Here is a 15537-nt window from a genome sequence, read left to right as displayed (position 1 = left end):
AGAGGGAAGTCCGGGCTTCTCTGCTAAAGCTACTTCCTCGTGACTTGACCTCGGCTAAGCGGAAGAAAATAGATGGATACATGTCTATTAACTTTGAAATTACTTTTGCATTGAAGGTTTTATACATATTAGCAAGCATAAATGTTTACAACTAACCTGTTGCTCTTCATCTTTCGGTTGAAGTAAGTTTCACTTTTCTGCGGAGTGTTGTACATTGGGAACAGCTGTACATTTGTATCCAGTTCTTTCATGATTTCATACACCTGACCAGAAGTCGCTGTGAACACAGTGACAGAAAGAGTTCTGATATAGTTACTGTCAAACAATATTTTGTTCATTTAAATGCTGTGCTTAGTAAAATGTTAAACATTTTAAGGTCACTAATCAGCAGTCAAATATAGGCTACTTTCAGCCAAATCTGTTTCTGGAGGGGGAGAAAATGAGACAACAGCCTTTTTGTGAAAGCAGACAGATCAAGCAGAACAATGACTTTTGACACCAATATCCAGGTGAGTCTTTTGGGCCTCCTGAACCACCTGTTCGATCTGCCAAGTGGCTGCTCCAACAAAGCACAAGGAAGGAAGGATGGGTTCCGGTTCCTCAGGGCTGGAGGTGGGTGAGTAAAGTTGAGACAGGGCATCTGGTTTGCTGTTTTTGGAGCCAGGACGGAATTTCTGAATTTGAAGTTACCGGTAGTTCATTCTGTGTTGTGACATAATCCCTAACATCGCACCGTCGCTTAAAGGTCAGAGGACAAAGATGTTAAAAAAAATTCTTGATAACTCTTGAACCCCTTTACATCTGCCATTTCAAAGCGTCATGAACGGAACAGAGGACAGGATCCAAAATGCACGACTCCAATACAAATGGACAGTTTCAAAAAAGAGAGGTTTGATACACAAGCAGAGGTCGGTACACAGGCAGGCAATCCGAAAAGGAAACGGTATCCAAAAAAAACGTGAGGCAAAAATCGGAACAGGGTCCAGGAAACAAGGAATGCTGGAACGTGACAACAACGTACAACGAACTGGCGACCAGAAAGAAGGAGACACGAGGTTAAATGCACGGGGTAATTAGGGTGAACGAGGCACAGGTGGGGAAGATGCGCTTTGGGGCAGGTGTGTACGAGACAGGGGGGGGCAACAACCAGGACACACACCCAGGACACAAAGTGATTATATAGGAGATATACAGCAGTTAAATCGATACAAATGATGTAGAATGCGCCTTCCGGTCAGCTATGGGTGCCTAGCAAGCATTCCAATGTGTGACCCCATGAGCATACCTGTTATATTTTATTGTAACAAAAGTATCCTCCTCTCACTGTTCTGGCACTTAGCGAACAGACATCATTTTTGGTTTGATTTCATGTGAGACAGCCAACAAAAAAGGTTGACTTGGTACAGGTAAAGAATCTTTCCAATGACATTTCTCGGGATCAAGCTAGTCGTCAGGCCAAATGTTTTGCGTATTCATATGTTGTGCAAATAATTCCCATTTCAGGTTACAGAGCTGATAAACTCCCACGCCATGGAGTTGGAGGGTTTGAAGAGGTGCCTTGCCTTGTTACAGAGGAAAGGTGTCACTATGAAAAACATCGTGACAGGTCTCGAATTTCGAACATTTCTGTGGGAAACCCAAAAGGACCTTTGCCACTGGTTTGAGGTTTTGGCATGTCGCGAAAGGTACTCTTACCTCGGAGTTTGTCCCTTTTATGATTGTCCGTGCATGTTTCAGTTTTTTTTACATTGAAGGACTACTCAGACCAAGGTATTTGACGCACTGGACTGATCATGATTTTCTTTTAAGAAATCAAGAAGCAGCTGCTGGCCCTTTCAAAACAGGCCGGTTGCGAGGCGGTGTTGAAATGGTCGCAGTCCATCACCAATCACATTTATCGGTCAGCGGCACCAAGCAAAGGGAACAGTGAGGAATGTCGGCAGAAGTGGGTGTCAATCGGCAACCGCGCCGTGAATGTTCACAAGGGCCATGGTGACGAGAGAGGAAAGAGAATGGCGCATAAAAGGTAAGGTGAATCAAATAAGCTCATTGAAAGATGATTCAAAGAAAATGTGCTAAATTTGTCACGACTCTAAACCTGGTTATACAGCTGTCAGCCATCGAATATTTTTAGAGTGGATTATTGCCAAATATTTGTATTCTTCCGTTTATTGTTGCTCCCTGGTTGTTTGTATTTCAGGTTGCTTCTGTCAGCTTTACATTTCAATGCAAACTGCAAAAGACGGCAAGCGCGAATTAAGGATGGGGAGCTACAGTGGCAAAGGAGGTCAGGATGCCAATTACCGATGGTAAGCGTGGCCAGCGTTGTATGTGTTTAATAACAATACTTCGTACTTGGTCCAAACATTTTTGTTCTAGACTATGTCCAGAGACTGCTGGATGAAGAAATGCAAAGGAGACAGAAGTTTCCAACTCGGGAGGCAGCTGGAGTTGATGCAAGCGAGATATCTGTGCCACGAAATGTTGAGAAATATTGCAAAAAAAAACCAACAACAACGCACCAGGGTCAAGAAAGTTCTGGTTTAATTCGACTTATAGATATTTAAATCCACAATAATTGTAGTTCCCACTCTCCCGCTGAGCATGTATTCTACTAACAACACAGGAATGGCAGAACTCTTCTGTGTTTCTTCCCGAGGATGTGATGAATCCATCGTGTGAATCGTCTGTATGCAATGTACCTGTACACCCTGAATGTGGGGGGAAAAAAAGAAAGAAAGAAAGAAAACGTCAGTGAAATGCTCTTTTTCCATTTTCTTCTTTTCAAGCGCAGTGTTGATGCTGTAACAGTGCGGAATGTTTGACGATTACAGTAATATTAAAAATACTCTTTAGGAATAAAACCTGCCTTGTCCATCTGATGAACACTTAGGTCTACTATGCTACTGTGTTTTAATGCTGGTCACGATGGGAGTACTTGGAGAGGCAGGTATTTTTTTGGGATGTACTCCCAGAAGCTGCTTTCCAGCACATACTGATTTAGACACTTGGCTTCAAATCCTTCATGTTCAATGATGCGACAAATCCCAACAGTCAACTTTTCTGCCACTGCTGACAACAGACACACACACACACACACACACACCCCCCCACCCCCCCAACCCCCCCGTCGGCTGTGTCTGGCATTCTCCACAGGAACGCCTGCGATGGAAATTATTTGGAATGAACATCGGACCATTAACATGAATGTTACTTTTCACATTTCACTTGTTCCTAGTGACGTTGTTTTCTGCTCATGAGCTCACGATAGACATCCTCCAACTTCCTGGTGCATAGCTGTGTGTTTTTCGTAGTTCACTCATGCTTTTTTTTTTTGGAAATACATTTACATCAGTGCTATTTATGAAGGGATCCCAAATGGATTTTCATCGTTACTCTAACAGTGACAAGTACCAAACAAAATAAATACCTTTATTTAACCAGAAATCCAACCCTACTAAGACCACTGTCTCTTTTTCAGGAGACCGGAAGAACACTGACCAAATATACATAATGCACGTACAGTAAAATAATCTATCGTCTGTTCATGACTCTATGCTTCTATCGACAAGTGAGGATGCCGGAGCAAGTCAATTATGGATTTATGGGCTGCACAAACATACCAGTCTGTATTTCCAAACCGCTCTGCGCGGTATTGTGTCGTCTCTTCTGCGGGCAGTGCCGTCACATCGAGCCAGTGGCCACTCCCCTTTTCTGTTGCCGAGCTGCTACTTGGCTGCTCGGCAACACTGTCACGTAGGTGACCCGATCGGCTCAAACGTGTACGGTTTGACGATGCCAAGTTCAGTTGGGTGCTCCCGTACGTCGAAATCCTCCTCCTCCTCCTCATGTGAAACGCAAAAATACAAAAGACCTGTGCAACAAATACGACACTGGAAGATCTGGGGCCTCGTGTACGAAAAGTGCGGCAAAGTTCAGCTGCATCAAGAGTGAAATGACCGTGGAAATGGACAGTGGACAAATCCCCCGAACACGTAGCACGTGGCTGCGAGTGCGTGTCCTCCCCTGTGTATTAAAATACTCGTAGGTTTTCTGGATTTGAGCGTACGCCACGTTTCAGTAGGAAATCCATGCAAGTCTTTGAACATGAGGCCCCTGATGAGCAAAAATGTTGCTTTAACCTAAGAGTAGCGATAGAGTCAAGAGTATTGTTCCTTGACAATAATGTGACTCAAGTCAAAGTAAAAAGTAGTGTGCCAAAAAAATGACGATACAGTAAAAAGTACACAGTGAAATCATTAAAGTACTGAGTAAATAGTGAGTCATTTCTGACATTTTCAACCACAGCATTAACATCAATGAAATAAAAATTACAAAATAAAATGTGAATGTGCAAATTCTGATGTTGCTCTGTGTGTGTGTGTGTGTGTGTGTGTATGCACAGTCAAAACTACAACAACACATCTGCAACTTACTGCACGGTGTTTTCTCAAGTTACAAGTGCATTTAAATATCCACGTTTGCGCAGACAGTGCCAGACAACTACGACAATACATGAAAGCTGTCGTTTTTTTGTTCGTCTAAATCTAAACAAGAGGAGCGCGCCGTTGCCTTCACGGTAACGACGACCTTCCCAAAATGGTGCCCACATCGGCACGACGATCAGCCGGGCTGGCTTATCGAGTGTTAATACCTATGCCCGGGAAGGCCAATACAAGATGCTGTGTGAGGTCATGTGACTTTCTGGTGTCGTTTGATTGGCGAACCAGACTTAAATGTCACTCGCGCTTAAATTGGATTGGGGCAAAACCGCGCCCAATGCTTAAGTTGGAGTCGTAGTCTCGCGCACGAAATAGTTGATAAATAAATTAGATAAAAGTAGCGGGCAACATTTAGACCATTGTAACGGACTAAAAGTACCGTTAGTTCTTAACAGCACAAGCTCAACTCCAGGGACTTATCCGAAGCAGGTCCCGAGCGCACAGGTGGAACCTCAGGCTCGCATATTAGTCCGTCGTGGAGTAATATTCACAAGTACAGCTGTGTGTGGATGCGTGCAATGGATCCACTGTCTGTGTGTGTGTGTGTGTGTGTGCAGTGGGTACGGAATACTTGTGGCTGTGTGATTTTTCAGTTTTTCTTTTTTTAATAAATCAGCAAAAATCTCAACAATTACGTATATTTTCTGTCAATATGGGCTGCTGTGCTGTATGTACATGAATGATTTTAACAAATGGCTGCAATATAACAAAGTGAAAAATGTCTTCTTTTTCCCTTTTTATTTTTTTTTTCCCCCCAATTGCATATTTTACCTACAATCCAAGAATGATGGCAGCAACAAAACAGTTATAATGAAGCAGCATTCAGAAGAGTTTTAATTTATCTTATGTTAGCACGTGTGTTTACTTTGTTATTTCTTGCCAGCTACCCTCAAATCTTAATGCTACTTGTGAAAACCTAGTACGGATGCAGTGATTATAAATCAATGAACGAGCAACCAGCAGTCAGGTACCATGTAGTAGAAAGGGCGCTTAAATGAAACGTGCATCTGTCAAGGGGAGTGTGATGATACAGTATAGTCTGAATTTATTACCAGGCTCTTCAAATAGAACGTCTTGACTCCCGGAGTAGCTGGACTTTGTTTCTCCCTTGTTGATATGGCGCTTCAGATGGCTGACCATGTCAGTCTTGCGGGCAATGGTGACGGAACAAACAACACAGTGGTAGTGAGCCACATGCCTCCCCAGCACCTGCAGGGATTCATACATACAAACAATGTGCAAAATAAATCAGTACACCACAACAGAGTTGCTAGAAAACATTTACTTTCCTTACAGAATCATTTGATAAGGTATCTTACACTACGAACTACTCCGGTAAATGGCTATTGAATGCAAATGAGATTCAATTTACACACAGAAATGGTAAAAATGGTTAAAAAAAAAAAAAAAAAAAAAAAATTATATATATATATATATTCAATGATTCAATGAGTATACACCAATGGAGTCTAGTAAAGGTTCATGTCAGATTTTTTTTTTAAATTAAATAGAATTCAACCTAGTGCTCGTCAAATAATTTAAAACAAGCCGACTCAAATGTATCCAAGTTCACTATTTTCATTCGTTATTGTCGGGGGAAAAAAATACCTCCAGACTTTCAACATGGGCTACAATTGTGCCGCAGAACACATACACGTGCTCGGATCTCCTCCGCTGACGTCATCGAGCTCACACAATTTTGCACCTACAGTAAATGTGAGTGGGCCAAAATCTGTCTGAGAATCAAATATGTCATCAGAAAACAAGCCTAAAATGACGACTGAATCTATTCTGGGGAGAATTCTTTCTGCGGACATCGTTTTTAGGTCCAGAACTGTGGAATAAGTGCCAATTTTCCCATCATTAGAGAAGTCCTTTCAAATACACGTCTGGTTGTGTATTTTACGACAGGCAGCCAGGTGTCGCCAAAGACCAACAGAAGTCGTGGCCATGTGACACTGTCCCATCCAGTCCGCTACATACAAGCGCCGTGTGGCTCATCTCATTTCTCCTTATTGCAACGTTCCCGAAAGTAGTTTTCACTCCGTCCGAGTAGTCTTAAAGGTCCCATATTCTGGCTCTTTAAGACCTTCATGGACTTTGTATTTTTAAAAAAACACCTTGGTTTTGTCATGAGAGGGTCCAGAAAAGCCCCCTCGAACAGCGACTGGTCTGACCACTTTTTGTATCCACTTTGTCTATATTTGGCAAAGACCACCCCCTTTCCTCTGATTGATTGCCTCCATGTCGAAGACCCACTTGTGAAAGCGCACGTTTGTTATGTTGGCAGCGCTGGCATGGGAGCGGAAAGAGAAGGCGATTTCTTCGCTAGTGTCGTACAGTGGATAAGCTCGAGAAATTCTAATGGCCTGATTTCAGGCCTCCCGGCGGAAAAACATTTGGAACTCAGGAATGTGTAGAGCGTTTTAATTCATCTTTCATGTTTACTGAGGCGCCACAGAGACAATATTACATCCAAAACACTAGAAAAAGTTGGTTTGGCAAAATATGTCCCCTTTAAATGTGCATCAAGGTGCAACGATTAAGCATCAAGGGAGTTCCACTGGCTAGCTTAAATCGAGGGACCTCTGACATAGCCGATGTGGAAGTCTTATAGCTCCTCAATGATGACATGAAAATGGGTGCATACATGTACCAACGAATCGTAAACGGAGAAGGATTGAGATGAAATAGTTACTGTTTCCATCAATCCTTGACTCTTTTAGTTTGAACACATATTTTGCTGTTCGATTTGGGGCGGTATTTGATACCAAAATGACTTCATTACACTGGCTCCTGGTTACTACGCCTAACCAACCAGCTATTTCTAAGGTCAGTCGCACAATTAGGCTGACATTTTATCAAATGCATTTGGGCATCTTCGCATCTACAAAGTTGGGATGAGTAAGTGTTAATTTTACATTTGTTTTATATAATCGAATGCCACTTAAAACAATGCGGAAAGTGGACATTTGTGGTGACAGTAAGGTTCATTTGTGAGTCAATGATGTCACGTGGCTTCTTTAACTGTGATGGGCAGTTGTGTTAAGTGGCGACTGAAGCTACACGGTACCATCGCGAAGATTTCCCAAACTGCAGTGCTCAAATTCACAAATTTGAAATCAAATAACTACATAGTTGCCTACAAGAGACTTTGTTTTTTTCTATTTTGACAAGGGAATGTTTCTTTTGTTCGCAAAAGATGCAGTCTTATCTTTTCTATTGTATAAGGAAACCTAATGCTGCAATCCACAACTTGTTTCGTCAAAAAAGTAATTTTCACCCAAGCCACTACGAGAGGGGATGACACAATGCTGATCAAGCCATTCAGCTCCTCTAACATCTTGCTGTACTTGGCAGTATCTTATTTTTTTATATTTAGTGAATTCCCTATTCATTTGCTGCGCTGGCCCAGTTGGTGGCGCATGGGAAATGATGGTACGGAAATGACGCATGTCCTTCAAAACATAGTAAAAAGCTTCGGGGAGGCACCAAAAGTTATATACTATAAAGCTTTTAACATTCTAGTTATAAATCTTTTTTTCTTTTCTTGCCCTGAGCTCTCAGTGCAATAAGGCACGTTAGGCCGCAATTACGCTGTAATCCGTAGCTTTTGCGGGAGCAGGTGATTGGCCTACTGCCCAACCCCAGCACCTGGCATTCCGAGATGGTCTCCCATCCAAGTACTTCCGAGATCGGGCATTCTCAGGGTAGTTCCCGGGGGTGTAGTTATAAATACTGTATAAAAATTTCCTTTTTCCCCAAGGTGAAAGTTGTTTTCTTCATTAATACTGCAGTACCTAAATTATTTATTTTGCTTTCAAGGAATAGAACTCCCCTTTTTTTAAGAATGTTTTTTTTTTTTGTAATTACAAAACATTTTCATTCTAGCTGTGTTTTCAATTCCACTATTTAAATAAATAACCCTTAATTGTGCATCTTTGCATGGTCATTTCAGTTACATGTTTTGAAATTAAACAATTATTTACAGAATAAACTAAGGTGAAAGGTGGGACAATCATGCTAAACCAAATTGAAAGTTAAATTAATTGTTTTTTTTGGTTGTTTTTTTTTTCCATAATTGCTCAGCCCTAATTCAACCATATGTGAATTTAACCATCATAAAAATTCAGGAAAGAGTTATTGTGTTCACTGAGAAATGTTTAAAAATATATATATATATATATTATATATAAAATATATATATATATATTTTTTAATGTAATATAATGTTGCACTTTACCCAGGTTTACCCGAACTTTAATATCCATAAGCAAATATATAATAATCAGAATAAGTTCTGGAAATAAAACTTCTTCTTAGATAAACACTCAAAAGCCACTTTTCCGCAACATGTCGAGATATTTGTTTCCCATTGAGAGTAAAAGTCATACACGGAGTGCTTTCACACCCATAGTTGTATTTAGTGCACTCCGAAACAATGGCGATGATGATGATGATGGTGGGCGAGAGGCGGTGTACACCCTTAACTGGTCGCCAGCCAATCACAGGGCACATATAAACAAACCATTCACACTCATTTTCACACCTACGGGCAATTTAGTCTTCAATGAATCTACCATGCATGTTTTTGGGATGTGGGAGGAAACCGGAGTACCCAAAGAAAACCCATGCAGACACGGGGAGGACTTGCAAACGCCGCACCGGCGAGCCCGGGTTTGAACCCAGGTCAGAACTGTGAGGCAGATGTGCTAACCAGTCGGCTACCGTGCCACCACAATTTAATTTGATTTCGGATTTAATTCTCTGAATTTCTTTCCATTTGAGTTCATTCTTGCACAATTCATTTGTAATCAATTGTCTTACAAAGGAAAACTCCTGGTTTGTATTGCACACGTTCCTTGGCGTAAACAGATAGAAGTCTGAAATGGAAAACCATTGAAAGTATTGGTCCTGTATTTTGTGTTTCGTATGGCTCACCTGATCTCCACTCTGACTTGGTTTCGGGTGTCTACAGGGCAAGTGGCAGATGCACATCTTCTGACCTAATAAAAATAAAGAAGCATAAGCGAGAAGAGAGCACACGTCTGTAATGGCAATCAACTTGCCGAATGAAATCACCCAATTGCCTGAGCAGCACTGACATGGGTAAACCGCTTTTGTGCGGACAAATTAGGCATGGGCCAGTCACCAGTTTCACACAATACCGCGGTTTTAAAAAGGTCAAGTTTTGAAAACCGCTATTATACCACTGCTGCGGTATGAGTTGATTTTTTTAAGTCATCATAGACAGGTGCAGGGTTAGTTAGTGTATAGCCAAAAGTGAAAAGACTTCTCCCCCTCTCATAGTTGGTGCAAGTAGTCAGTAACCTGCCCCGAATTTTGCATCCATCCATCCATCCAAAAAAAACAAAAAACAAAACAAAAACAAAAAAAAAAAAAAAAAAAAAAAAAGTGATTTTTGGGGGTAATGAAAAACCACAGATTTCCTTGGAGGTGGAAGGATATGCAAAGCATGCCTATGAAGATTGGCTGCCAGAGGAGGCAATCCTTCCAATAGGATATCAGATTAATAAATGCCACCCATCTTTGTCAAATTGTAATGTTAATATATAAATAACACCGTCCTGAAATTACCATTTGAGACAAGCTACGACTGTGTTTCTAACAGTGAAATAAATATAGACTTTCTACCGAAGCAGACATAATGGCTCACTAATAACATGATATCAGCTATTACTTTTTTTCCCACAAGTAGTACTTCTCCTGTTGTCCAAAAATTTTATTTGGCCAGTATCACGTCTACACAGTGGAAGGAAAAGGTATGCAAACACTTTGGAATTTCTTAAATTTTTTGCATGAATTGGTCATAAAACATAGCCCGATCTTCATCTACAACCCCAATTCCAATGAAGCTGGGACGTTGTGTTAAACAGAAATAAAAACAGAATACAATGATTTGCAAATCATGTTCAAGCTATATTGAATTGAATACACTACAAAGACAAGATATTTAATGTTGAAACTGATAAACTTTTATTGTTTTTAACAAATAATAATTAACTTAGAATTTTATGGCTGCAACACGTTCCAAAAAAGATGTTTACATGTTTACCACTGTGTTACATCACCTTTTCTTTGAACAACATTCAACAAACGTTTGGGAACTGAGGACACTAATTGTTGAAGCTTTGTAGGTGGAATTCTTTCCTATTATTGCTCAATGTACAGCTTCAGCTGTTCAACAGTCCGGGGTCTCCGTTGTCATATTTTACGCTTCATAATGCGCCACACATTTTCAATGGGAGACAGGTCTCGACTGCAGGCAGACCAGTCTAGTACCTGCACTCTTATACTACGAAGCCACCCTGTTCCAACACGTGCAGAATGTGGTTTGGCATTGTCTTGCTGAAATAAGCAGGGGCGTCCATGAAAAAGACGTTGCTTGGATGGCAGCATATGTTTCTCCAAAACCTGTATCTACCTTTCAGCATTAATGGTGCCTTCACAGATGTGTAAGTTACCCATGCCATTGGCACTAACACAGCCCTATACGCCCCATACCATCACAGATGCTGGCTTTTAAACAGTCCGGATGATTCTTTTCGTATTTGTCCCGGAGGACACGATGTCCACAATTTCCAGAAACAATTTGGACTCGTCGGACCACAGAACACTTTTTCACTTTGCATCAGTCCATCTTAGATGAGCTTGTGCCCAGAGAAGCCGGCAGCGTTTCTCAGTGTTGCTGATAAATGGCTTTTTCGTTGCGTAGTGGAGTTTCAAGTTGCACTTACGGATGTCGCACCGAACTATATTTTATATTTTATATACGGACATTGGTTTTCGGAAGTGTTCCTGAGCCCATGCGGTGGTATCCTTTACACATTGATGTCAGTTTTTGACGCAGTGCCGCCTGAGGGATCGAAGGTCACGGGCATTCATTGTTGGTTTTCGGCCTTGCCGCTTCCATGCAGGGATTTCTCCAGATTCTGAACATTTTGATGATATTATGGACCGTAGATGATGAAATCCCTAAATTCCTTGCAATTGTACGTTGAGGAATATTGTCCTTAAACTGTTCGACTACTTGGTCACGCACTTGTTCACAAAGAGGTGAACCTCCCTCCATCTTTGCTTGTGAATGACTGAGCAATTCAGGGAAACTCCTTTTCTACTCAATCATGGCACCCACCTGTTCCCAATGAGCCTGTTCACCTGTGGGATGTTCCAAACTGGTGTTTGATGAGCATTCCTCAACTTTCTCACTCTTTTTTACCACCTGTCCCAGCTTTTTTGGAACGTGTTGCAGCCATAAAATTCTAAGTTAATGACTATTTGCTAAAAACAATGAAGTTCATCAGTTTGAACATTAAATAGTAGTGTATTCAATTAAATATAGGTTGAACATTATTTGCAAATCATTGTATTCTGTTTTTATTTATGTTTTATATATATATATATATATACATATATTATTCCTCGCAGTGGGTGCTTAACATGGGCTCGCTTTTGGCGGTCTGTGACCTTTTTTTTTCGGGTGTCAGCTGTGTTGGGCCCTGTTGGTGGTTGGGCCCCCTATGCTTTCCGTGGGGGGCGCTGGGTGGAGGGGTCCGGTACCGGTAATAAGTTCCATAGACAATATAAAGCAAAGCAAATTTATTTATATAGCGCATTTCATACACAAAGTAACTCAATGTCCCTTACATGATGAAGAGCATTTAAAAACAAAGAAATAAACAGCTTATAAACATTTAAAACAATGAAAAAAAACTTATGAAATAAAAATACAATTAAAACAGCATACAGTGCAAGAAATATAATTTAAAAGTGGAAATGCTCTAAAAAAGCATGGGTGGAAAAAATAATTATCATTATCCTTGACTTTTTTCCTGGACTTAAAAACATGCACACTTGGGGCTGACGACACTTCTGTTGGCAACTTCTTCCAATTGTGTGGAGCATTATAGCTAAATGCTGCTTCACCATCTTTGCTTTGGACTCTGTGCTCCATTATCTGACCTGAGTCTGTCTATCGCAGAGCCCTACTGGGTTTATATTCCATTAGCATTTCATTCACGTATTCAGGACTTAACCCAATGCAGCCCTATGGGGGGCACAAGTCAGAGCAAACTGTAGGCCGGTCCCAAGCCTGGATAAATGCAGTGGGTTGCGTCAGGAAGGGCATCCGGCTTAAAACCTCGCCAAACAAATATCGGTCATGGCCCGGGTTAACAACGACCGGCACCGTCAACCTGCAGGGCGCCGTTGGAAATTCAGCTACTGTGGGTCGAAGTCAAAGAAGAAGAAGAAGAAGGTGGAAAGAGGGTTCTTCGGCAGAAAGCAAAGAGGAAAGCACAGAGCCTAGAACTGAATGTGGGGACTTTGAAAGTTGGGACTATGACAGGAAAATCTTGGGAGTTGGTTGACATTATGATGAGGAGAAAGGTTGATATATTGTGTGTCCAGGAGACCAGGTGGAAAAGCAATCAGGCCAGAAGTTTAGGGGCAGGGTTTAAATTATTTTACCATGGTGTAGATGGGATGAGAAATGGAGTCGGGGTTATTTTAAAAGAAGAGTTGGCTAAGAATGTCTTGGAGGTGAAAAGAGTATCAGATCGAGTGATGAGGCTGAAATTTGAAATTAAGGGTGTTATGTGTAATGTGATTCGTGGCTATGCCCCACAGGTAGGATGTGACCTACAGGTGAAAGATAAATCCTGGAAGGAGCGAGACGAAGTAGCTCTGAGCATCCCAGACAGAGAGAGAGTCGTGATTGGTGCAGATTGTAATGGACATGTTGGTGAAGGTAATAGGGGTGATGAAGAAGTGATGGGTAAGTACAGCATCCAGGAAAGGAACTTGGAGGGACAGATGGTGGTAGACTTTGCAACAAGGATGCAAATGGCAGTAGTGAACACTTTTTTTCCCAGAAGAGGCACGAACATAGGGTGACCTACAAGAGCGGAGGTAGAAGCATGCAGGTGGATTACATCTTGTGCAGACGATGTAATCTGAAGGAGGTTACCAACTGTAAGGTAGTGGTATGGGAGAGTGTGGCTAGACAGCATAGGATGGTGGTGTGTAAGATGACTCTGGTGGTGGGGAGGAAAATTAGAAAGATAAAGGCAGAGAAGAGAACCTTGTGGGGGAAGCTGAGACAGGACGAGTGTTGTGCAGCTTTTCGGGAAAAGGTGAGACAGGCTGTCGGTGGACGGGGGGAGCTTCCAGAAGACTGGACCACTGCAGCCAAGGTGATCAGAGAGGCAGGCAGGAGAGTACTTGGTGTATTTTCTGGCAGGAAAGGAGAGAAGGAGACATGGTGGTGGAACCTCACAGTACAGGAAATCATACAAGGAAAAAGGTTAGCTAAGAAGAAGTGGGACACTGAGATGATAGAGGAGAGGCTTTATGTGACAGAAGAGTCTCTGCTCGGATGAAGGGTGAAGTTTATAAAACGGTGGTGAGGCCAGCCATGATGTACAGATTAGAGACAGTGGCACTGAAGAGGCAAGGAGGAAGCAGAGTTGGAGGTGGCGGAAATGAAGATGTTGAGGTTCGCTCTCGGAGTGACCAGGGTGGATAAAATTAGAAATGAGCTCATCAGAGGGACAGCCAAGGTTCGATGTTTTGGAGACAAAGTTAGAGAGAGCAGACTTCAATGGTTTGGACACATCCAGAGGACAAATAGTGAGGATAATGGTAGAAGGATGATGAGGATGGAGCTGCCAGGCCAGAGTGCTCGAGGAAGACCAAAGAGAAGGTTGATGGATGTCGTGAGGGAAGACATGATGGCAGTTGGTGTTCGAGAGGAAGATGCAGGAGATAGGCTTAAATGGAAAAGGATGACGCGCTGTGGTGACCCCTCACGGGACAATCCGAAAGGAAAAGATGATGATGATTCAGGACTTAAACCGTTTAGTGATTTATAGACCAGGAACAGAACTTTAAAATCTATTCTCAAGCTGACTGGAAGGCAGTGTAAAGACTTTAGAATTGGAGTAACATGCTCTGACCTCTTTGTTCTGGTCAGAACCCGAGCTGCAGCATTCTGAATGAGGTGCAGCTGTTGAATGCTCTTTTTCGGGAGTCCAGTCAGAAGACCATTACAATAGTCAAGTCTACTTGAGATAAAAGCATGGATTTGCTTCTCCTGGTCTGCTTGACACATGCAAGCCTTCACTCTGGATATGTTCTTCAGATGTTAAAAGGCAGTTTTAGTAATTGATTTGATAGGACTGTTGAAAGTCAGGTCGGAATCTATCAGAACACCAAGGTTTCCGACTTGGTCTTTAGTTTTTAAAGAGTGACTCCAGGTATTTACTAACAGCAATTCTCTTTTCTTTATTGCCAAAAAATCTCTCAGTTTTGTTGTGGTTTAATTTAAGAAAATTTTGGCTCATCCAGATATTTATCTGTTTTAGACAGAGACCCAACACCGTAATTGAACTGTAGTCATCTGGAGACACTGGTAGATAACGGTGTCATCTGCTATGATAGTCAAAATTAAAGTTCAGAAGAATTTGACCCAAGGGTAGCATATACAGGTTGAATAGGAGGGGTCCAAGAACTGACCCTTGAGGCACTCCATAGGTCATTACCATTCGATGAGATTGAACACTTCGAATGGTAACAAAATAACTCCTTTCCTCCGGTTAGGACCTGAACCATTTAAGGACTGTTCCATTTAGTCCGACCCACGTTTCCAATCTGTTCAGGAGGATATTAAATCTACCGTATCAAAAACAGCACTGAGATCCAACAAAACCAGAATTGACACCTTTCCCGAGTCAGTATTAAATCTTATATCATTCAGCACTTTGATAAGAGCAGATTCTATACTGTCATGAGTTCGGAACCCTGATTGAAATTTGTCAAAAAGTCAATTTAAGTTCAAGAAATTGCTGACTTGATGAAAAATAACTTTCTCAACAATCTTGGCTATGAAAGGGAGATTTGAGATTGGGTCTATAGCTTGCTAATATGGACGCGTCCAGCGCTCTATTTTTTTAGCAGAGGCTTAATGATAGCTACTTTAAGAGCTTTAGGAAACTCACCTGACTGAAGTGCGCAA

General features: G+C 41.7%; 1 protein-coding gene across 3 annotated transcripts in view; it reads right to left on the bottom strand.

The window, feature by feature from the left end:
• trmt1l (tRNA methyltransferase 1-like) overlaps positions 1 to 15537 on the bottom strand; it is a 90297-nt gene that overhangs the window by 62363 nt on the left and 12397 nt on the right. For all 3 annotated transcript variants that reach the window (XM_061683477.1, XM_061683478.1, XM_061683479.1), the window contains 3 exons: positions 9444 to 9508; positions 5555 to 5711; positions 157 to 277 (listed from right to left, as the gene is read on the bottom strand). In XM_061683477.1, coding sequence (XP_061539461.1) covers positions 157 to 277; positions 5555 to 5711; positions 9444 to 9508 — 343 coding nt within the window. The remainder of the gene's footprint in view (positions 1 to 156; positions 278 to 5554; positions 5712 to 9443; positions 9509 to 15537) is intronic.

Source organism: Phycodurus eques, chromosome 8 (genome assembly GCF_024500275.1).
Source record: "Phycodurus eques isolate BA_2022a chromosome 8, UOR_Pequ_1.1, whole genome shotgun sequence".
Lineage (NCBI taxonomy): Eukaryota > Metazoa > Chordata > Actinopteri > Syngnathiformes > Syngnathidae > Phycodurus > Phycodurus eques.
The sequence above is the reverse complement of the archived record's forward strand: the minus strand, read 5'-3'. Positions and strand labels throughout refer to the sequence as shown.